This window comes from Mercenaria mercenaria, chromosome 11, assembly GCF_021730395.1.
Source record: "Mercenaria mercenaria strain notata chromosome 11, MADL_Memer_1, whole genome shotgun sequence".
In the NCBI taxonomy this organism is placed as follows: Eukaryota; Metazoa; Mollusca; class Bivalvia; order Venerida; family Veneridae; genus Mercenaria; species Mercenaria mercenaria.
Window position 1 is genome coordinate 40,542,255 of NC_069371.1, and position 24,644 is coordinate 40,566,898.

At 35.8% G+C, this 24,644-nt stretch overlaps 1 protein-coding gene across 3 annotated transcripts in view; it reads left to right on the top strand.

The window, feature by feature from the left end:
- LOC123531387 (formin-like protein) overlaps positions 1-24,644 on the top strand; it is a 75,725-nt gene that overhangs the window by 36,678 nt on the left and 14,403 nt on the right. For all 3 annotated transcript variants that reach the window (XM_053517225.1, XM_053517226.1, XM_053517227.1), the window contains 19 exons: positions 411-490; positions 1,172-1,255; positions 5,742-5,943; positions 7,356-7,432; positions 8,439-8,532; positions 8,932-9,009; positions 9,372-9,482; positions 9,909-10,058; positions 12,052-12,153; positions 12,711-12,846; positions 14,827-14,997; positions 15,655-15,779; positions 16,479-16,620; positions 17,662-17,719; positions 20,116-20,185; positions 20,704-20,781; positions 21,984-22,070; positions 22,614-22,682; positions 23,152-23,232. In XM_053517225.1, the coding sequence (XP_053373200.1) occupies positions 411-490; positions 1,172-1,255; positions 5,742-5,943; positions 7,356-7,432; positions 8,439-8,532; positions 8,932-9,009; positions 9,372-9,482; positions 9,909-10,058; positions 12,052-12,153; positions 12,711-12,846; positions 14,827-14,997; positions 15,655-15,779; positions 16,479-16,620; positions 17,662-17,719; positions 20,116-20,185; positions 20,704-20,781; positions 21,984-22,070; positions 22,614-22,682; positions 23,152-23,232 (1,995 nt within the window). The remainder of the gene's footprint in view (positions 1-410; positions 491-1,171; positions 1,256-5,741; positions 5,944-7,355; positions 7,433-8,438; positions 8,533-8,931; positions 9,010-9,371; positions 9,483-9,908; positions 10,059-12,051; positions 12,154-12,710; positions 12,847-14,826; positions 14,998-15,654; positions 15,780-16,478; positions 16,621-17,661; positions 17,720-20,115; positions 20,186-20,703; positions 20,782-21,983; positions 22,071-22,613; positions 22,683-23,151; positions 23,233-24,644) is intronic.

Sequence of the window (24,644 nt, forward strand, 5' to 3'; positions counted from 1 at the left end):
TCCCCAGTTTTAGCTGGCCAATGTTTGCAAATGAAAGCATAATTTAGTAATTTCGATATATTTCAGTGGTCAGGTATAGTTACAGTTAATGTCTTGTATTATTCCAGGATTATGTGCTTTTATGAAATTTGTATTACAGTTTCCAATTTTTCATAAGATTAAGGTGTTTTTCTCCAAAAACATTTTTAGAATATATATATGCTATATACTGATATGAAAATTGGTTGAATCTGTGTTAGTGTCTGAATTATGGTAATATAGACTAATGTAATTTTTTAAAACAGTCATGTTCTATATTTTGTAAATAAAAGTGAAAATGGTATAACACGGTTAAAGAAATGGATGTTTATATTTCTAAAATACAACTATTCCAATAATATGCATTTAATATTTTGATTTTTATTTTGTAGAAAAGAAAGATGCTCGGTGAGACAAGTTCGACACAAGTTTTGCGAGACTTGGAAATATCTCTACGAACAAATCACATAGAGTAAGATACAAACTTTGCGGTAGTTTTCATTTCTTTCTTTTATTCTTTTATACCTCAATGACCACTTCCTTCAAAATCTGCTTTTCTGCAATTTCAAGCAAATGCAATGTTATGAAAGGGACATGGTTTTAATTGTCATGAACTGGCCAACAACTCGCCTATTAGACCTCAGTTCCACTTAATAAATGTGATGTGTTCATTTACACATGTTTGATTAGGATCCATCTTTAGAAGAAGCTGTGAATATATAACATTGGTCCATTTATTTTTGATAAATATTTGGCCACAATTAATTCAGTTCACCTACTGAATGGCTTTGCAGTCCTCAAAAACTAGACTTTAATGGTCAAGGGCCAATGATTTCAACTATTGACTGGGAAATCATTAAATAAGTTTCATTATGTGATGTCAGAAATAAATTTTCATAATTTTTTTCTTCTGTATTGGACTTTTTAAGTTCTGCAAAATTTAATGTTGAAATACAGCCAGTCAGTAACACAAACTGTTGACCTGTAATTTATATAGAGAGTGATAAAAGCACTTGTGCATAACACAGAGTAAGAAAAATGTTGTTAAAATAATTATCTAACAGTGTTTATGATGCCTTACTTAAATGTGATCATGCTAATACTAACTGCGGTTGAAGTGTAAATAAAAATTGTACTTTTGTATATGTTACAGATGGGTGAGAGAGTTTCTCAGTGAAGAAAACCAGGGCCTGGATATCCTTGTGGACTATCTATCATTTACTCAGGTTGTAATGAGGTATGTCATACAAGCTTCTGTATCCATTCTCCGAATATGCATTTGAGCCACGCCATGACAAAACCAACATAGTGGCTTTGCGACCAGCATGGATCCAGACCAGCCAGCGCATCTGCGCAGTCTGGTCAGGATCCATGCTGTTCGCTAACAGTTTCCCTAATTATACCCCCACAAAACGAAGTTTGGGGGGGTATATAGGAGTGAGCTTGGCGGTCGGTCGGTTTTTGTGGTTTCCGGATGATAACTCATGAAAGCCTTGACTGATTTGAATAATTTTTGGTACACAGGTGTAGCATCAGAAAATACAGGTCAAGTTCGAATTTGGGGTCCATAGGTCAAAAATCAAGGTCACAGTGACCCTGAACAGTTAAACGGTTTCCGGATGATAACTTGAGAACGCTTGGGCCTATGATCATATATTTTGCTACACAGGTGTAACATCATGAAATACAGGTCAAGTTCGACTTTGGGGTCTGTAGGTCAAAGGTCAAGGTCACAGTGACTCAGAACAGTTAAGTGGTTTCCGGATGATAACTTGAGAACACTTGGGCCTAGGATCATAATTTTTGGTACACAGATGTAACATCATGAAATACAGGTCAAGTTCGACTTTGAGGTCTGTAGGTCAAAGGTCAAGGTCACAGTGACTCGGAACAGTTGAACGGTTTCAAGATGATAACTTGAGAACGCTTGGGTCTAGGATCTTAAATTTTTGTACACAGGTGTAACATGATTAAATACAGGTCATGTTTGACTTTGAGGTTAGTAGGTCAAAGGTCAAGGTCACAATAACACGAAACAGTTAAACGGTTTCCGGATGATAACTTGAGAATGTTTAAGCCTAGGATCATGAAAATTGATAGCGAGATTGGTTATGACCAGCAGATGACCCCTAATGATTTTGAGGTCCGCAGGTCACAGGTCAAGGTCACAGTAACTTGAGAATGCTTGGGCCGAGGATCATGAAACTTTATAGGGAGGTTGATCATGACCAGCAGATGACCTCTATTGATTTTGACGTCAGTAGTCAAAGGTCAAGCAAGTTCAGCTTTGATGTTGGCTTAGTTCTGTGACAAGGCCATATTGTGGGGGTATAATTCGTCACTCCTGTAACAACTCTAGTTGCAATAGGCTTTGAAAGCGAACAGCATGGATCCTGACCAGACTGCTCGGATGCGCAGGCTGGTCTGGATCCATGCTGGTCGCAAAGCCACTATGTTGGTTTTCTCATGGCGCGGCTCATTTAACCTTAAGCCTGCTGGTGGCAAGTGATTTTGCCTTTGCGACCAGTGCAGACCAAGATGTGCAGGCTGATCATGGAACACCCCTTTGAATAATAAGTGGTACTGCTCAAATTGAATGATGGACTAGTCCATTTTAGAAATTCAGGTTAAAGACTTACACGAAATGACAAACTTTGATGTCATATTGGTCTCAAACCTATCGTTCATTAGAGAATTGAAAATGAATGAAGCCATATTAGCTTTGGTATAACTACTGTAAGGACAGTGGCCACACTTTTTGTAATAATTTGTATAGTCATATTATTATCACATAAGATTTATGAACGTGATTGTATTCAGTGGTGTTTTTAGCTTACCTGAGCATGTAGTGCTTGAGGTTGGCTACTCTGATCACTCACTGTCTGTCCCTTCATCTGGCTGTCCACACTTTTCTTTTAACAACATCTCCTCCTCTGAAACCATTTGGTGGAAGTTGATGAAACTTGGTGTAGATGTTCCTTTGATGATCCTCTTCCAAAGCTATTCAAACGGTTCCGCTTGGTGCACAAAAGGGCTGCCTGAGCTAAAAATAGAAAAACCTTAAAATGACATCTCCTCCTAAACCACTGGTCTGATTTTAAAATAATTTCACACAATTGGTCCTTATTGGACCTCTACCAAGATTTTCAAATTATCCTGATTCATCAAAAAGCATGGCCACCTGGGGACGTGGTCACATTTCCCTAGAATTTATATTGGAAACTTTAAAAATCTTGTGTGAAAAACTGCTGGCCTGATTTAAAATAATTTCCCACAAATGGTCTTTCTGTAACTAGGGCCTTGAAAAAAAATACCGCAGTAAACCATGGTTTTTTCCTAATTACCACGGTATACCACCATTTTTATCGTAAGACTTACATCTGTGGTAGTGGTTATAAAAATATTGAAAAACTTTCAGAAAGACTTAATTTATTATGAGCAACAATGAAGACTAGTTACTTGAATAGAATTAAAGAAAAAAAATACACTCGAATAATAACTTCACTAATGACTAGTCACATTAATGACCCTTAGTATTTTTTACCAGCGTTTATTCGTCGGAAGACGCCATATTGTCCCTTGGGAAGCACTAGGTCACATGTATATAGGTCGCGCTTGTTTGAAGTTCGATTCGTGCACCCGTTTGATAAACTGGTAACGTTTACAAATAGTATGAAGGCTTCATCAAATCGTTTTCAAACAAAAAATAATAAATTTCGACTCAACTTATTCGATACTATTTATTTCTTTTTGAATACATGCAAATACATACCGGGATATCATCATTTAAACAAGAAGTTGGGACTCGCCGAATTTACCAGACTCAAAGTAAAATCAAGTGCGCCCATGACGTCATCGATCTATACGGAATAATCCGGAGGTTTTCGAAGGTTTTGATTGGGGATCACGCGGTCGATCATGCATGTTCAATTGTACCATTGGGTGGTTGTACCCCCCGACAACAAAGTTGTAAGGGGGGGTATACTGGTTTCAGGTTGTTTGTCTGTCTGTCTGTCCGTCTGTCCGTAGACGCAATCTTGTGCGCACCATCTCTCCTTATCCCCTTGACAGAATTTAATGAAACTTCACACAAGTGATCAGTACCAACAGTAGTTGTGCATGGGGCATGTTAGGTTCTTTTAGAAAAAAAATTTGCAGAGTTATGGGACTTTGTTTTTTTGTTACTATACTATATACATAGACACAATCTTGTGCGCACCATCTCTCCTCATCCCCTTGACACAATTTAATGAAACTTCACACAAGTGATCAGTACCAACAGTAGTTGTGCATGGGGCATGTAAGGTTCTTTTAGAAAAAAAATTTGCAGAGTTATGGGACTTTGTTTTTTTGTTACTATACTATATACATAGACACAATCTTGTGCGCACCATCTCTCCTCATCCCCTTGACACAATTTAATGAAACTTCACACAAGTGATCAGTAACAACAGTAGTTGTGCATGGGGCATGTTAGGTTCTTTCAGCGACAAAAATTGCAGAGTTATGGCACTTTGTTTCTTGTTAACATACTATGTACATACAGTCTGCTTATGCAATCTTGTGCGTGCCTAATCTACCAAACCCTTACACACAGTTTAATGAAACTTCACACAAGTGATCAGTACCAACCCTAGTTGTGCATGGTGCATGTTACATTCTTTTAGATAAATATTCTGCATAGTTATGGGACTTTGTTTTTTGTTACTATACTGTATACATACAGTCTATATACATACAGTCCACAAATTATGCAATCTTGTGTGCGTCAAATTGCAATGTACTGTGTCAGTGCATGCTGGGGGTACATTCATCACCTTTAGTGATAGCTCTAGTTATTTCTGGAAACTAGTAATAGTAGCATGGGAATTCCAGAGATATAAATCGGAAAATCATGCATGGTGTCATTTGCTGTTACGGTAGGCTACATAGACAATGTAAATTAAAAATAAACAGAAGTAGGGATAATGTTGATAAAATACTGGTATTCCCCGATGGTACCGCGGTATTGTACCACGGGAAGATGGTACCACGGTTACCGGTATACCGGTAATACCGCGCACCTCTATCTGTAACCATCTACCAAGATCATCAAAATTACTTTGCTTCATCAAAAAACATGGCCACCAAAGGGTGTGATCACTTTTCTCAATATGCATATAGTGGAATCTTTAAAGTAATTCCACACAAATTGTCCTTGTGACTCTCTACTAAGATTGTTCAAATAATTCCGATCTGTCAAAAAAACATGGTCGCCAGAGTGTTTTGTTGCTTTTCCTATATGTATGTTGTGGAAACTTTAAAAATCTTCTGATCAGAAACATGTGGCCCAATTTTAGAATAATTTTACACAATTGTTCCTTTGATGATCCTATATGTTCATATTATTCAGATTCGTCAAAAACATGGTCACTAGGGGACATGGTCACTTTTCCATAATGCTTATAGTGAAACCTTAAAAATCTCATTGTCAGTAACAGCTGACCCTTTACGAAGATTGTTTCAAAATAACTTCACTGACATTTTCCTTGCAATATCATCCAAAACTGTTCAAGCAAACAGTGTAACTCAAGTGAGAGATCTAGAGCCATCATAGCCCTCTTCTTTTGTTTGTTCTTGGGTCAATTTGGGGCCAAAGGTAGGCACTGATCCCAATGGAGAAAAAACAGATATTCATGATGACAAATATATATACTTACGTAAGTTTATTTACTGCATTGCAGGAGGGAGCAGCTTCTGAATAGAGAGAAGAGTTCGAGCCTGGACACAGGGTTAGCAAAGGGGTCCATGCGCAGTTTGAAACGTTCCAATACAATCAGTGCCTCTAGGGGTATTGCAAAATATTCTCAGAAATTAAATATGGGAGAGGCGCGGGATGATGTCCATGTCTGTATTATGTGTCTACGTGCAATTATGAATCATCAGGTAACTTATTAAAGAGGAAAGTATACTGTGAATCTCTTATGGGAGAATAACTCTCAAAATTATTTCTTAATGAAGTAAAATTCTGATTCAAAATTTGAAATCCACAAATTCTTTGGACGAAATAGTAATTTTGACAAAACCACGAAAATTTCATGTCCACGAATTTGAATGATATCACAGTATAAATCTCACATTAGGTGGGCTTGATTCATACAGCACTGAGCTATCCCTGTCACGTGATCGGTACACTGAAATGAGCTGTGATGTTTCAGCTGGGTTATGCGGCATGTGCCTCATATACACAGGATTGAACCCGACTGAAACCAGTTGGGCGAAATCAGTGTAACAGGCGAAAACAGGGTACACAATCGAGGCCACTTATTGGTTTGAGCAGGGCAGGAAATATTTTCAGTGTAAAGACAATTTTATCAACCAAGGTGAAGCAGAGTATTTCTCTTAATGATGACAGTATTACTGCCCCACTCTTAGCAATGTGATATTTGTTTGATTGTACTGAAAACAATAGAATTTTGAATTTTCACAAAAAATTGAGGAACTTTTTCCAAAAAAAAAAAGATCAGCTAATTCAAGTGTACAGTGTACTGAGCCACCGTACATAGTAGTAGCTTGAAGGACACGAAAAGTACCTGTTATCTCTGACGGTTAAAACTTGTCTGTGCTATGGCAGTATTTTGACCAATAGAAGTAGAGACAGTTTTTTGAGAGGAGTAGCAAGAATATCTTATTATTTGATGTATGGAAGTTATACACCGGCATTTTAGTGAGGTATGCTAATAAAGGAAAACGGGAGGTGAAAGTTTCAAATGAATTTTTTCATTCATGAATTAACAGCATATTTTATCAGGGATGAGAAACACTCGTCAAACCTAGTGCTTTGCCTAACGTAAATACAGAATCCTATTTGGGAATGTGTTTTCCTAAATATTGCCTATTGGACTTGAACAATTTTCTAAATTAAATGCCACGATTTATCTTTTTGTTCTTATAGTAGATTGAAATGTCCAAAATGGTTAAAGCGCGAAGCTGTTTATAAATCTCAGTATTATGTTGATTCTAGGATATTGTAAGCTGATTCCCCTTTCTGAGTCAGAATTATTGCAGACTTAAATTCATGGCACTGTGAATCATATAATTTCGAGGGTATATAATTTGGTGGTTTAAACAAAAATGGCCATTTCTTGGTGATACAAAATTTTGGATAACTACTTACCAAGATAAAATCTAGGGAACTTGGCTTGTTTGTGGAGATTTAATTTCATGAATTGATGGAACCACAATATCCACGGAAATTGGTCGCTCATCAATATAAATGATTTTACAGTATGTAGCGTTATTAAATTGGTCCAGTGGAGATTAATGGTGTCTGAAATATGTTTTCTTTTTTTTTCCAGTATGGTTTTAACCTTGTGATAGCCCACACTCATGCCATAAACTGTATAGCATTAAGTTTGAACCATAGGAGTATGAGGTAAGAATTTTATACAGTTTTCCACTGATGTTGTTAGACCTGTTGTTAAAAGGAAATGAAAGAACGAAACAATAGGATGAATTGTAATATGGTTTCCATTTACAGTTTTGATAAACTTATTTCTCAATAACATTGTTAGAACTCTGTCATGTCTGTACATATAAATATACCTTTTTTGTCACAGTGCAGATGCATATGATTGTCAGTTAGCAGTTTTAAGATTTTTTTAATGTGAACCTCAAACTTGATATGAACATTACTCATGGGCAAGGCTTTTGAATAGTTGAGTGTTACTGTTTTTCGACAGCTCCTGTTATTTAAGTTTTATGTACATCTGCATTTAGTTGTGTGCATCTTTTTTCTCTCATATGATATACAGCAGTGTTCATGTAATATATTATAGGACTGGGACGATTACTTGGTTAATCAGATATGATTCGATTACTAGGTGAAACGGTTTCAGTTTTGCAAAACCGCTAATCGCTATCAAACAATAAACATCAGGAACCTTACTTTATCTTTAAACATTTCTTTGACTTGCACCTAGATCCGCAGTATATTTCCGCTAAAACACATTGAACATAGTAGTCTCTGCTTTGCGTGTCATGATATGTGTAAAATAAAATACACAAACATACAACTTATTAATTATCACACTGTTTGGAAATGTGTAAAGTCCTTTAGTTCCTAATGCAATCAGCTGCTGGAAGTACCTTAAGACAATCATCAGGAAAAAAACAGCATTTTCAATATGGCGGCCTATTAACCGGTTCGGTTCGATTTCATACAAATGATTAACCGGTTTCAACATTCTGAAATCGTCCCAGCCCTAATATATTACCAGTTTTCATTAGAACAATGGCTATGCTTCTAGCTGCCGGTAGCTGTGTGTTTGATTAGTAGTATATATGTAATAAATTCCTCATTTCAGAACAAAGGCATTGGTACTAGCTGCCGGTAGCTGTGTTTGGTTAGTAGTATACATGTAATAAATTTCTTATTTCAGAACAAAGGCGTTGGTACTAGAGCTGCTGGCAGCTGTATGTTTGGTCAGTAGTGGCCATGAAATTATACTCTCTGCTTTCGATAACTTCAAAGAAGTAAGTAAAACATACTCGGAATTTTGAAAACAATTATTTCTATATCACATTTAGATTTAATTACAACTCGTAAAAATATTGTTTGTGCTTTTCAGACATGCATACACATACTCTTTTGCTAAAAGATTTGTTTCTGGAAATTAGATAATAATCTAGCTTGATTTAAAAAGTTGAAGAATTGACATTTATAAGATACTGACACAATGTACTGCTACAAAGTCTTTCATATTTTTGTTTTCATGGCATAGAAGTTACAGTATTCTTCTCTTTTACATGGCTGAATTTTCAATATTTTGTCATAGAGACACTTGGCTTGTCTCTTTTTCGTCTTCACTATTAGGATGGTATACATTCATTTGCAATGAGCTATGTATTTTAACAGTTTACATTGTGTTTTAGGTCTGTGCAGAGAGACATCGGTTTGAAACTCTGATGGAATATTTCAAAAACTATGAAGAATTCCATATAGATTTCATGGTAAGTGAATACTTTTTGTACAAAGGCTGACTTCTGTTTAACTCTTTCAGTTGCCAAGAAGGGTAAAAGGAGACCTATGAACAGTGACTATTTTGTAGCTATAGTATTGGTTTGAGATTGAATGAATCTTGTTGCCATGCTAAACAATTTCTGACACTGCAAAATTCTTTAAAATACTCTTCATTGATAAGTTCTTTTAATCCATTTGAATTTCTTTCTATATTCCTTTCTCTTTATCCATTTGAATTTCTTACTATATTCCTTTCTCTTTATCCATTTGCTCTTTTAAAATACTCGGGTCAAAAGATATTTATTAGTTCATTCGTTTACCTTTTAAATATATGTATGACATTTGTTTACAGGTAGCGTGTATGCAGTTTGTGAACATTGTGGTCCACTCAGTGGAGAACATGAATTTTCGGGTCCATTTACAACATGAATTCTCAATTATTGGTCTGGACGACTATTTAGAGGTAAGTGAAGATTATATTCTTGCTTGGTACAGTAAGATTTTTTTAAAAATAGTGATAACTATCTTCATTACCCATCTTAGTAGGGACATAATCTGTATTTTCATAATCAAAGACGTGGGTGATACAGTCATCTCCCTGGTCAAGTTTCATGTGAAGAAATTGCCTTTTACTTGAGGAGAACATGATGTTACTCAAAGAAATTCCAGAATATCTATTAAACTGTTGTTGAAAATACAATCAGTTACTGTAAGAAAAAGCTTAGATGATGGATTTTCAAATTGCAAAACTAAAGATAAAGGGAAAGGGCATTGTAGTTGTAGACTTATTTCAGAGTCAAAGATAATACGGATTTTAAAAAGCGCCCTACTGAAAGTACAACTTTTTGGTTTTGATCATTTGACATCTGTAATCTTTTATAACTTACAGAAATTGCGGCACACTGAAAGTGATAGATTGTCTGTTCAAGTGCATGCGTACTTAGATAACATGATTGATGTTGCTGCACTGCTAGAAGACTCAGAAACTAAAACAGAAGCACTGGAGAAAGCTGCCGAGTTAGAGGATGAGGTTTCGAGGGTAGGTGGACATTTTGCAAAAAGTAAATGTTATTATGTCTCCCTCTGAATTTACCGCACAGTGATGTGGGAGACATATTGATTTGCTCCTGTCTGTGTGTGTGTCACAAATCTTGTCTGCACTGTAAGTCAAAGATTTCTCATTCGATCTTCACCAAACTTGAACAAAATATGTTTGACCATAAGTCTTCGAAAATCTACCTTTTTACTTTTGTCCGAGCTGTAAGTCGAACATTTCTCATCCGATATTCACCAAACTTGAATAAAATGTTTTTGACTATAAGTCCTCGGACAGGTTCGATAACTAGCCAAATCGGTCCAGGCACTTTGGAATTATAGCCCTTGAGTTAATGAAAATTGGCCTTTTTACTTGTGTCCGCCCTCTTAGTCGAACATTTCTGATCTGATCTTCACCAAATTTGAACAAAATATGTTTGACCATAAGTTCTCGGCCAAGTACAATAACTAGCCAAATCACCCAAGGCACTTTAGAAATATGGCCCCTGAATTACCCAAAATCAGCCTTTTTACTCTTCAAAGGTATATTTGTAGTGAGTAAACAGTATATAAAGACTGTCTTACTATTTAGATGATTAGGCAGTTGTTGGAGACATGTGCTTTTCTCAAAAGCAGCTCTAATTATTTAATAAAACTCATCAGTCTGGTTACTATCCAGTATATGCATGTTATTTAGGATAGAAAGACTTGGTAAATCTTTAAAATGTATGAAGATTGGTATGCATGTAGAAAAACAAGATTATTCCATTTTTTGTATTTTTCTTCAAGTGTACTGAAGTACAGAAATTACTATGATTTACAGGGGTGGCTCTGGATATTTCTTAGCTGTCGCCAACACTTTCGCCATTTGGCAAAAGTTGGAGCCAAAGAGGAGCCAACATTGGTGCCGGTGCAAAAAGATTTTACCTGAATTATAAACTACAAGAATGAAAACAAATACTAAAATTCAACTTCATTTATTTCAGTTCAATTTCAAAACTACAAAAGTAACAAAACAATTAGAATAAAAAGCAAAGTTTAAAGAACATTTTAGTAAAACGAGTGTCTTACAATTTTTTTTAATCATTTCTAAATAAAGTACAAACTGCGCTATAAAAAAAGTCCCCTTAAAATTTTCATCCGAAATTTTAGCGTCCGAAACTCGTAAATTGATCAGGTGTACGATCGAACGCCGTGGAAGTTTTCGTGCAAGTTTCGGTTCTTTTGCTTTAAAAATGCCCGATTCTTGCATCAGCTTGTTCAGATTTATAGTTTTACTCGATTTATTTATTAATTATTTGAAAACAAAGCCAAACTTCTCGATATTGTTAAAAATTATTTTTACGGCTGTTCAGACGTCCGCGGAATTGGTTCCCGGGCAATTCATTTATAGAAATTGGCCGTGGTTGAAATAAATTTGGAGGCAATTTATAATAAAATCAAGAAATAATGTAAGACTGATACATTAAGATCATGCTGAAGAAGGTTTTAGTCTGCACTCGATAAAATTATCGGCTTTTCACGCCGACTGAAAAATTTTAAAATGGCGGCGGCTTGCAATATTGATAAATAACGCTACGATTGGTTGAAGTTTGACAGGCAAGTAGGCGGAGTTAACCAGGGATTTATCGGTAATTGACATCGGTTTTACAACTTTAATTAATTACACAAACAGATTACAACTCGGCGATTCGGATACGCCCGCAGGCGATAATTAACTTCACAGCGACTAGGTAGGATGATCCTTGGTGAATGTCTCGGCCCGATCTTTGCTTTGTTGTCGCCAGAAACTTTCGCCAACTGATCCAAACTAGCGCCAGAATTTGTAAATCGGCGCATTTGGCGCCATTGGCGACCGACAGCGCGACCCCTGATTTATAAATATTTGCTGAAAATTAAAAGTTTTACGACCTTTGTTGAAAAAAAACACTACATGTATTTCCATACCGTATATAATCAAGTGTCTGTCAAATGAAGTAATGTTCATGTATTTTCAGATAAATGAGAAGTTGCAAGAAGTAGAAGAAGAAATGATGATGAAAGCTATTGAGCTGGAAAAACAGCTGTCTGACGCCAACACTGAAATTGATGAACTTAAGGTATGTTACAGAAAATGTTATACTACCAACTAGTTTTGTCCCTGGTACTATCTTCCTTTAAGATCTTTTCAGTTATCATGTATTAACAACTTCTAAGCATTACTTCTTGAATTACGAATTATAGTTCATTCATTGGTTTATGTTGAGCCCGAATTATGTTTAAATTCTACCCTAGCGGATCCAGGGGTGGCCAAATCTGATTTTGACTTGCTTGTCCGTTTTTGTTATTTGCTATTTTTTACTTGTCCATATGATAGTGAACAAGCTTTGGGACAACCAGGGCAATACAGACAATTGAATTTGCCACCCCTGTAATCCTAGGTCAATAGTTAAAGTATGTAAATGCTACTTTTTTAAGACATTCTACAGAGAAAATTATGTTTGAACTATCAGTTACTGAAAAGCTTTTTAGCATTCTCCTTGTACAGAAAGTTAAAATAAAAAAACAAGAACTGGAAGTACTTACAGTTACAGTATCCTCCAAACTGTTAAAGTTGTTGCAGAATTAAACAAAAAAGGGTATAATTAAATCTTTCTTCCAATCTCTGTAAATTTAGGAAATTTTGCGGCAAAATGAAGCAGAGAACACGGCATTACGGGAAGCAATCAATGAGAAGGATGCTGAATCTCAGAAACATCTCAGCACCTTGGACGCCAAATTACAGGAACTGGAAAACCTGAAGAAAAATATTGGTATGTTTATCTCCCTTGTTTTGCACATGTTACTAAGTACTGTGTTTGAATTTCCTTGTGTAGAGAAAATGTTCTTTATGAGAATTAGACAAAATGGCAAAATGTCCATCAGAGGCCTCTTCGGCTGAGTGGTTAAGGTGGCTGACTTTGAATCAGTTGACCCTCATTGATGTGGGTTTGAGCCTCACCCAGGGTGTTGAATTTTTCACGTGAGGAGGCCATCCAGTTGGCTTACGGAAGGTCGGTGGTTCTTCTCATGTGCCCACCCTTGATGAAATAATGTAAGAGGGGCACCTGGGGTCTTCCTCCACCATCAAAGCTGGAAAGTCACCATATGACCTATGATTGTGTTGGTGCGACGTTAAACCCACTAAAAAATTTGAAATGTTCATTAATTTATCCATGTATTTCATATAAAGAATATAGGTAAAATGATGGATGAGAATACATTTTTGTCGAGCCCGCTTGTGGAAGCGAAGACATAGTTGTCCAAATGTCTGTTCGGTGTATGTGAGTGCGTCCGGATTTGTTTGTCCGGACCATAACTTTGACATGCATGGAGCAATCTTGTTTATATTTTGTATGAATGTTAACCTCAGTGAGACGGAGTGCCATGCGCAAACCCCAGGTTCTATCTCAAAGGTCAAGGTCACACTTACAGGTCAAAGGTCAAATTCAAAAATGACTGTCTGGAGCATTTCTTCTTCATGCATGGAGGGATTTTGATGTAACTTGGCACAATTGTTCACCACCATGAGACGGAGTGTCATGCGCAAGAACCAGGTCCCTAGGTCAATGGTTAAGGTCACACTTAGAGGTCAAAGGATACAAGAATGACAACTTTGTCCGGAGCATTTCTTTTTCATGCATGGAGGGATTTTGATGTAACTTGGCACAAATGTTCACCACCATGAGACGGAGTGTCGTGCGCAAGAACCAGGTCCCTAGGTCTAAGGTCAAGGTCACACTTAGAGGTCAAAAGTCAGATACAAGAATGACTGTCTGGAGCATTTCTTTTTGATGCATAGAGGGATTTTGATGTAACTTGTCACAATTGTTCATCATCATGCGACAGAGTGTCATGCGCAAGATCCTAGAATTACTTCCCTTTGTTGTTACTATAAATAGCTTATATTTGTAACTTTTTTATTACTGGTCGTAGGGAAAAATCAAGACCACTTTTCTGTAGTACAGCATGCATGTTACATCCAATTTTCAGGTGTATTTTGACCTATCTCTACTGGTGCAGATTTTTGTGTGGACTTAGAATTTTTTTATTTTATTTTTTAAATTTTTTTTTTTATTTTTTTTTTAGATTTACGTTCCTTTGTTGTTACTTTAAATAACTTATATTGTAACCTTTTGCTATCTCATTTTTATTTGGCATAAATGAGTGTCATGTACAACTCCCAGTCCTTTAGACAGCTGGCGAGCTCGACATATTGCCCATGGGCATCTTGTACTCATAAGAAGTTTAGGAACACTTCTTAGATCTTTGATGGTTATAGGTAAAGCATTGTTGAATATAACATCAAGCAAGGTATAAAAAAATTACATGTTGTAGTTTGAAGTGGGACAGTAGGGTTCTTGTATCACAAAGTAATTATGAAACTTACCATATTTAAGAAATAATCTATGTTAAATGTTTTAATGTATATATTTAAACACTTAAAAGAGGTTATACGCTTGCGGAATAATTTCAGGAGGGTGTGGCTCGAGTTACTGGGGCATATAACCAGTTTGGATATATATTATTTCGATTGTAATTAGTCCTTTATGTAAATAAGTTGAATAAGGAAGCACCTCGTCTTGGCGCCAAATTCATCAAGAAGATATCATTATTGCATGTTTTAATGAAAGTAAACATAAAATTTCGTATTAGAATTTTCATCGAGTGCTCAAAAGAACATGAAAAAGGAGTTGTTGGAAGATGTTAAATTCCTCCTGACTGTTTTTCAACATTGTTTTATTTCCTTGCAGGCTCAGGTGTTGGGGCAGCTGGTGCATCAGGAGCTGCAGGGGCAGTTCCACCTCCACCACCACCCCCTGCCCCAGTATTGGCTCCCCCACCTCCTCCACCACCACCGGCACCTCCAGCACCAGGCATGGGAGCTCCACCTCCACCACCTCCAGCTCCAGGAGCTCCTAGTGGTAAGTTTATAGATGAAATTCCCTTTTAAAGATTAATAAATATTTGAAGATAGGCGATTAGAGTAATAGGAATATATTCAGGCTTGGAAGAGATTTTAGAAATATTTGTGAGTTTACTCGGGGGAGGATCAGAGGTTTAAATCTGCAATGATTTCGATTGAAATCAGGTTGCAAGGAAACAATAGACATATTTTGTGGTTTTTGTACTAGTTACATTTTTTTTTCTTTTTACCAATGAAAGTGCAGTTTGTCCAGAACTGTTAATACTTTGTTAAAATATGATCATATGTAGTTTGTTCTAAATCCCAAACTTCTGTGCCAAGTCTTGTTTCAACAGTATGCAGCTGTAATGTTGATAAAATAAATGGGAGACTGGTCTCAGCTTTTCCACTATGTCAGCTGTAAGGCCTGGAAATTTTCAGTACTAGGGCATAAGTCAGGCTTGTGACTGCCAGAATTCCCATGTATAACTACTACAAAAGAACATTTTAGGCTTTAGATTGTAGATTTTCAGGCTTTTGATTTTTGACTGATTCTCAAACTTGACTGTATGTTAAGTGTTGTTTTTGAACAGTTTCCTCAAAAAAGGGTTGACAAAAGTTTTGGGTAAATAAAAGACGTTGTAAACTTATTTGAGCAACATGTTTTTGTTTTCAGCAATGACCATTAAGAAGAAGATACAGACCAAGTACCGCTTACCTGTGTTAAACTGGACTCCGCTTAAACCACAGCAAGTTAAAGGCACAGTCTTTGCAGATCTTGATGATGAAAAATTATACAGGGTGAGAGTTTTTTTTTATCAGAAATGTAATTTCAAAGATGATGGAGCATTTCCAGAATCTAAATCTAAGGTCCGCCATAATTTATGCCCAGTTTATTGAAAGAACATGTTTCAGAGGTTCCATTCTGTAAGCTCATACCCTAAAATCTTATAGCAGTTGTGTAAGACTGATTGTCTTAGATTTTGGAGTTTTATCAATCCCCAAAACTAAATTCCAATGAATGCATCAATTTCCAATTCATTTTATCTTTAAAAAGTTAAAATCTAGAATTGGTCTCTCCTGACGTTTTGTTTCTTGCCTTTGAATTTTTATTGTATTTAATATATCATTTAAATTGTGCCTTTTTATGACTGCTAACAAGTACTGTCAAATCAGCAAAGAAGCAGATCATTTACAGGATTTAAACATTTAATTATAACTGGTTGTGTATGATGAATTCTCCAGTGATGAAATTAATGTTATGCTTTTGAAGAAAATATAGACATTTTGTCCAACTTCTTTGGAATTTTACAGTCAAAAAATGTTTTTCCATTGTTTTTTTATTCTTTTATAATTTTTTCACAGAGAACATATTTTTGGACAAGAATCAAACTTATGCCACTGGATTTGAATCTAGGTGTGCTTAATGCTATGAGCCTTCTTTGGTTTTTGTTTGAAAAAAGAATGCAAAAGATACCTAAAATTTGATTTCTTTTTCAGGTGATAGATTTTAACGGTTTTGAGGAAACATTCAAGCTTGGTGTATTAGGTGGTCTAAAAGGTGGGGATAGTACTCCAAAAACACTTAAGAAGAAGAAGGAGAGTATAACCCTGCTGGAACCTAACAGAGTGCGGAATGTTGGTAAGAATATAGCATATTGGAAAAGACTTATTTTAGAATGCAGACAATGGGGGGCCTCTGTCGTGGAGTGGTTAAGGTTCCCTACTTGGAATTACTTGCCTTTACTGGTCTGTAATCTTACCCTAAGTGTAGAATTTTTTTTGATGACCAAACTGGCTTGTGGAAAGGTGTCAGCTCATAGCTGAAATGATGATTGGAGATGCACCTGGAGTTTTTCTTCTCCATGAAAACTTGAAATGAAGCTGTATGACATATAAATTGTATAAGTGTGACTTAACCTTTACCCTGCTAAATTTCTAAAATGGACTGGTCCATCATTCAATTTTGGCAATACCACTTATTTTTCAAAGGGGTGTTCACTGAAAATTTACTCACTAAATACCGAACAGTGCAGACCATGATTAGCCTACACGGATATGTAGGCAGATCTTGATCTGCACTGGTCGCAAAGATCAAATCAAATCATCAGCAGGCTAAGGGTTAAAAGTTAAACAGAAAACAAACATGAGCACAGACAAAGTTTTGGTTAAATCATATATAAAGAAAGTATGTCCGGGTTAAAAGTGTTATAGGGTGTGGGTTTGCTCTTCAACAGAGAAAGCTCAACTGGAGAGGCAATAAGGGCAAGTTTTCAGTCCGTTGTTTATATAAGTATTAAGCATAAATACGTGTACCTGAAATGCCTTATAATATGATAAACAAACTTTAAGTGAATTTAGCTCTGGCCTGAAAGGCTGATTTAGTTATTTTAATGTCTCAGTGGCCATGTAGATTTAGCAGAACAGTGATTTTCTAGCATAGTGTTTAACTATAGGCTTTTGGGCCTCAGTGGCCATGTAGTAGATGTTGTTTTGACCTCACCTTTGTGGATTTGAGCCCTGCTGATCTTTTGAGGATGCCATCCAGCAGGCTTGAGGATGATTGACAGCATTGAATTGAAACAGCAATAAATATGTACTGGTACAAGCTCCGCTAGTTGAAGACTTCAGTTAACTGGTTTTATACAATCTTGTTTCACTGTTGTTACAATTTCTCTTACAGCTATCACAAGAAGAAAGATTGAGCTGAGCAACGATGAAATTATGAGAGCTATAATAAAGTAAGTTGATATTGTCAGGCTTGCAGAAACACCAGTTAAACATGTTAATTACAGTTATCATGCTTCCTTTATTTTTAAGCAGAAAAAGGTCCTATAATGATCATAATTATTTTGCTGAGTATTTCTTGTCCCATCAACCAACTTTATTCTTATATATATATTCTTACCTTTGATCTTAATTAGTAGCTTGGACTAAGAAGTTAAAAGTTGTTGAGAAAAAAAATGCAAATGATTCTTTTCTAACATTTTAACAAATTTGTATTTTAATGGATATTTCTCTACACTCTGCAGTATTTCTATGAATTGTACTTATTTGTGTATATAAAATTGGCTTTAAATGCTCATTGGAGCTTGTGTTGTAACCCAGACTTGTGTATGAATAAAAATGACTTGACTTGTAAATACTTCAGTTTATTGTGTTTAAATATATTGTGTATGTTCCCATATATTATATACTGTAAAATCATTTAATTCCGTGGGCATAAAATTTCATGGTTTTGGTCAAAACGTCTATTTCGTGGGGATATGAATTTGTGGATTTCAACTTTTGAACATAAAATTAATGGGAATTTTACATGTTCTTTGGGATTAAATTTCGTGGATTGACTTAGCCACAAAATCCACGAAAATTAGTCCCCCACGAATATTTATGATTTCATAGTATTAATAGATATTTTAGTATATTTCTTTCTACTGTATATATATTTCAGTATATTGTGTTTATAGATATTTGTGTATATTCCCCTGATATATGTGTATATTTCCCTATATTGTATTTTATTTTATGTATATGTCAGTATATTGTGTTTATAGGTATTTTTGATGGGGCCTCCGTGGCCGAGTGGTTAAGGTCGCTGACTTCAAATCACTTGCCCCTCATCGATGTGGGTTCGAGCCTCACTCGGGGCGTTGAATTCTTCATGTGAGGAAGCCATCCAGCTGGCTTACGGAAGGTCGGTGGTTCTACCCAAGTGCCCGCTCGTGATGAAATAATGCACGGAGGGGCACCTGGGGTCTTCCTCCACCAGTAAAGCTGGAAAGTCGCCATATGACCTATCATGTGTCGGTGCGACGTTAAATCCAAAAAAAAAAAAAAAAAGGTATTTTTGTGTAATTTTTAGATATTTGTGTGTATTTCAGTATATTTAATCCCCCGCCACAAGTGGTGGGGGGGTTAAAGGAATGGTCTCCGTCCTTCCTTCTGTCCTTCTGTCCTTCCATCCTTCCGTAACATTTTGTGTCCGCTCTGTATCTCCTAAACCCATTGAAGGATTTTCATCAAACTTGGGTAAAATGATCACGTCATCAAGACGATGTGCAGAACCCATGAGTCAGCCATGTCTGTTCAAGGTCAAGGTCACAACTCAAGGTCAAAGGTTTGAGCCTTCCATTTTGTGTCCGCTCTGTATCTCCTAAACCCCTTGAAGGATAATCATGAAACTTGAATAATATGATCACTTCATCAAGACGATGTGCAGAACCCATGAGTCAGCCATGTCGGCTCAAGGTCAAGGTCACAACTCAAGGTCAAAGGTTTGAGCCTTCCATTTTGTGTCTGCTCTGTATCTCTTAAACCTCTTGAAGGATAATTATGAAACTTGGATTAAATGATCACCTCATCAAGACAATGTGCAGAACTGATGAGTCAGCCATGTTGGCTCAAGGTCAAGGTCACAACTCAAGGTCAAAGGTTTGAGCCTTCCATTTTGTGTCTGCTCTGTATCTCCTAAACCCCTTGAAGGATTTTCATCAAACTTGGGTCAAATGATCACCTCGTCAAGACGATATGCAGAATTGATGAGTCAGTCATGCTGGCTCAAGGTCAAGGTCACAACTTAGAGTCAAAGGTTTGAACCTTTCATTTTGTGTTCATTCTGTATCTCCTAAACCCCTTGAAGGATTTACATTAAACTTGGGTCAAATTATCACCTCATCAAGAACTCATTAGTCAGCCATGTCAACTCAAGGTCAAGGTCACAACTCAAGGTCAAAGGTTTAAGCTCTGTATCTCCTAAACCCCTTTTAGGATTTTCATGAAACTTGGGTCAAATGATCACCTCATCTAGACGATGTGCAGAATTCATGGGTCAGCCATGTCAGTTCAAGGTCAAGGTCATAGCTCAAGGTCAGAGGTTTACCCTTTTCACTATCCATACCAGTGGCGGGGGATTTAGCTGTCTTTCAGACTGCCTTGTGTATTTTTATATAGTTGTGTATATTTCAGTACATTTTATTTGTAGATATTTGTGTATTTTCTATGTTTTATATCTATGGATATTTGTGTATATTTCAGTATATTTTATTTGTACATATTTGTGTATTTCAGTATATTTTATTTGTAGATATTTGTGTATATTTCAGTATATTGTATTAATATAAATTTGTGTTTATTTCAGTATTGATTTGAAGGTTCTCTCCATAGATATTGTAGACATTCTCCAAACAGTCCTGCCAAATGAACAAGAGGTAAATGTTTGCTTTTTGTTTACAGTGGTTCTGTTTATAAATGTTGCATGTAAACTCATAGGAGCACATGTGCATATAAGTAAATTGATGTAAAACTATTCTGAGAGAGAGAGAAAGAGAATCTCAGACCATGGAACCTAAATAGACAATAATTTGACAAAGAAGTTTGATTGTTCTCAAATTGTTGAGAAAGAAACAGAATTCAGAGTTATTTTCTTATGAAGTTTAGCTAATACTTTCAGAAACTGCTGAACATTCAAAGTGTTAGCTGTTGTCGCCAGTTAAGCAGTACTAGATGGGAATTTTGTTTTGACTTTTAGATCATCTGTTCTCCATGTATTGTTCTTCAGATTCTTTGGTACCATTAAAGCTCCGAGGTCAAGGTAGTCCTTGTGCAGTGTGTTCTTTCTTATATTCAGCTAAATTGGAGAAAAAAAACAAAAACATTTATAACAGTTACTGTTATAATTATTTTATTGCTTAACTATGTGTTATGGTGGCATTTGATTTTGTTTCAGATTAAAGCTTATAAACTCTATGAGAAAGATAAGAAGCCAATTGATATGTTGTCAGATGAGGACAAATTTATGTGGCAGGTAAGCTGGTCTTTATAACTTGATATTTAAAGGGTAACAGAGATAAGTCTGGGGAAAGAAATGAAGTGAATTTTATATTCTCAGGGCTCAACACTAACACTGGTCAGCTGGTCCGAGGCCAGTGAAAAGCAACAAGGACCAGTGAAATATTTGGAGGACCAGTAATTGTTTCATTTAAAAATTCAGTGGAAACTGCTCTTCGAACCAGTGGCCCAAAATGGTTAGTGTCTAGCCCTGTATTCTAAATATTTTTAACAGTAGTTAGTTTGACCATGAAGGAATTTAAACCTTGAAATTTGGTTTTCAGGACTTGGGAAAGTAAATTAGGTGTTCACAATCAGATTGTATTTTTAAATAAAAGTAGTGAAAGTTTATATTTCTACATTCATGTTGTGCTCTACACAGCCATTCACAATATTGTGGACGCAAAAGTCCTGTAACATTATAGATAGATTTCGACAAATATCTTACTATTTTGTTAGAATTTTACATCTGTGCATGCAATATTGATTAAACATCACACCAAAATTGAGGAGGAAAATGTAAACTGCAGTAATTAACATTTGTTGCACAGCTTGGAAGTTTCAATTTAACTGACAAAACGGATGGACCAAACTGAAGGTGGTCTAAGTGTATACATTGTATAGATATAGAGGCACTTAGCAACAGATTTGTTGTCACTCCTAGAGGATCATTAGCTTGTTACTTCCCTTGAAAAGTTGTATGATAAAGCACAAGGATAACCAGATATTATATTGGTCCCTTTCAGTTGGATTCCTCTGACTCTTTTGTTATAACGGATATCCAGGATGTTGCGGTTGGTCAAAATAAATATGCTTTTTATGTGTAGGTTTCTAAATAAAAATAATTAATCAAACCTAAATTTAGCTGAGGGCCACTAAAAGACAACCTGTCCTTAATCATTTTCCAATCCAATGAAATTTAGTATAGATATTGCTTTTGAAACTTACAAAGAAGTCAACAATAAAAACAGAGGAAGGACCAATCTACTTCTTGGACATAATCAGGGGAAGTAATTGACTAATGTTCCCCAATTTTGACTACATTTGAAAAATAGGTATCCAGTTTGGAGTAAAATTGTTGGTTTCTTTTTGCTAAAATGGTAAATATGTAGTTTTGTATTTTCATGATAAGTTACTAAAGATTTGTTCAATGATTGATACATACCTATGCTATTTCAGTTATGTAAAGTAGAGAGACTGCCACAGAGGCTCACAATTATGAGTTATATTTCCAACTTCCATGATGATATGCACCATTTACAACCAGTAAGTAGTTCTTAGTTATAGTTATTTGTGAAATGAAGTAAAAACTGTAAAATATGGCAATTTTATATTTAAAAAAGAAAAGAAAAAAGAATTGTTTTTTGTTCTTGGAACTTTTAGAGTAACACTAATATTAGTAAATGTGAGATTGCAGTAGGTTACAGTTTGGTCATGTTTATGTGAAGAGGCAACTGAACTTTATTAGGTTGGCATCATTCTAAACTCTTAGGTTGGCAACTAAGCCCTACTAGGTTGTCAGCTAAACTTTATTAGGTTGGCAACTAACTAAACTCTGGTAGGTTTAAGTTGGCAACTTAACTCTTATGTTTAAGTTAGCTACTAAACTCTTATGTTTAGGTTAGCTACTAAACTCTGTAAGGTATAGGTAAGCAACTAAAATCTTTCAGGTATAGGTTGGCAGCTAAACTCTTTTTACGTAGCTTTTACTACTTGAAGTAAGAACAGTTTGATTCAGCCTTCAAATTCTTAGAATGATCTTTAGAGAATGAAAAAAAATGAAGAATGAGCACTTGCTTATTTTTTCAGCAAATCAACGCATGTATAGCAGCATCGATGTCGTTGAGAAACTCGCAGAAAGTCAGGAAACTTCTTGAGGTAAAAATATTGAAAATATTGTGAAATCATTTGATTTTGTTGGCACAAAGTTGCATGGTTTTAGGGATACCAGTTCATTGCTTTTAACTTCTGAACATAAAATGAATGAGAATTTTACTTGTTCGTTGTGATTAAATTTTGTGGACTGACTCGGTCACGAAATCCATGAAAATAAGTCCACCATGAATATTAGTGATTTCACAGTATTCTGAACAATACTGTTTCAGCAGAATTCAGGTGATTTTAAAACATTTAACAGTGTTTTCTCATTAGTTTTTTTTAAGGTATTGCAACTTATTCGAGTATCAGATTAAATGTGGTATCAGATTAACTGACATTTCGCAGTATCGGTATTCTTGTTTTTAATTTTATGTAAAGAAACAGTTTTCTAAATGCAGTTTAAAAAGAATATGTTCTGTTTTATGGAGATCTGGAGTTTAGGATCGGTTTTGAATATTTATGCTTGCAGATTATCTTAGCCTTTGGAAATTACATGAACAGTTCTAAGAGAGGTGCTGTGTATGGCTTTAAACTTCAGAGTTTGGATATGGTAACTATCACATATTTTCTTTTATGTTAAGTTTGTTAAACATGAAATTCGAAGCTTTAAGTGAGATTTTCACAAAAGCATTTCTTTTATGTATCCAACTTTTTAAGATTGTCCGCAAGAAGTATTTGGAATGTTTGTGTTTCTTTGTAAGAATGCATCTTTAAAATCTGGAGAAATTTTCCACACATCAACAGTTCCCACCTGTTTAGTTCATTTGGGAGAGCAGTAAAGTCTTTGGTTTGACCCCCCAGGAGAGTCAAATTTCTCCTCATGAAAATATGTTGTTAGGTACTTGCAGAGAATGTGTTAGGACTGATATGATATTTGAATGGGTTAATATGCTTTCATTACTTTACCAAATACTGTTAAAATGGTGTTAAAATCTGACATAATATATCTTGCATTAATCTGTTCATTTTTAGCTCACCTGTCACATAGTGACAAGGTGAGCTTTTGTGATCATCCGTCGTCATTCCGTCCGTGCGTGCGTCCGTGCGTCAACAATTTCTTGTCTGCACGATAGTGGTTTCATTTATGATTTTATTTTAACCAAATTTGCACACAACTTGTATCACCATAAATCTCGGTTCCTTTCTTAAACTAGCCAGATCCCATTATGGGTTCCAGAGTTATGGCCCCTGAAAGGGCCAAAATTAGCTATTTTGACCTTGTCTGCACAATAGCAGCTTTATTTATAACTTGATTTTTACCAAACTGGCACACAACTTGTATCACCATAAGATCTTGGTTCCTTTCTTGAACTGGCCAGAATCCGTATGGGTTCCAGAGTTATGGCCCCTGAAAGGGCCAGAATTAGCTATTTTGACCTTGTCTGCACAATAGCAGCTTCATTTATGATTTTATTTTAACCAAACTTGCACACAACTTGTATCACCATAAGATCTTGGTTCCTTTCTTCAACTGGCGAAATTCCATTATGGGTTCCAGAGTTATGGCCCCTGAAAGGGCCAGAATTAGCTATTTTGACCTTGTCTGCACAATAGCAGCTTCATTTATGATTTGAATTTAATCAAACTTGCACAAAACTTGTGTCACCATAAGACCTCGGTTCCTTCTTTAAACCGGCCAGATCCCTTAATGGGTTCCAGAGTTATGGCCCCTGAAAGGGCCAAAATTAGCTATTTTGACTTTATCTGCACAATAGCAGCTTCATTTATGATTTGATTTTAACCAAACTTGCACACAACTTGTATTACCACAAGAGCTTGGTTCCTTTTTTGAACTGGTCAGATTCCATCATGGGTTCCAGAGTTATGGCCCCTTAAAGTTCCAAAATTGGCTATTTTGGCTTTTGCAGCCAAAAAGATACTTCATTTATGGTTTTATTTGATACAAATTCCAAAATATCTTCAACAACAATAAATCTTGGATTCCATGACAAATCAGATCCA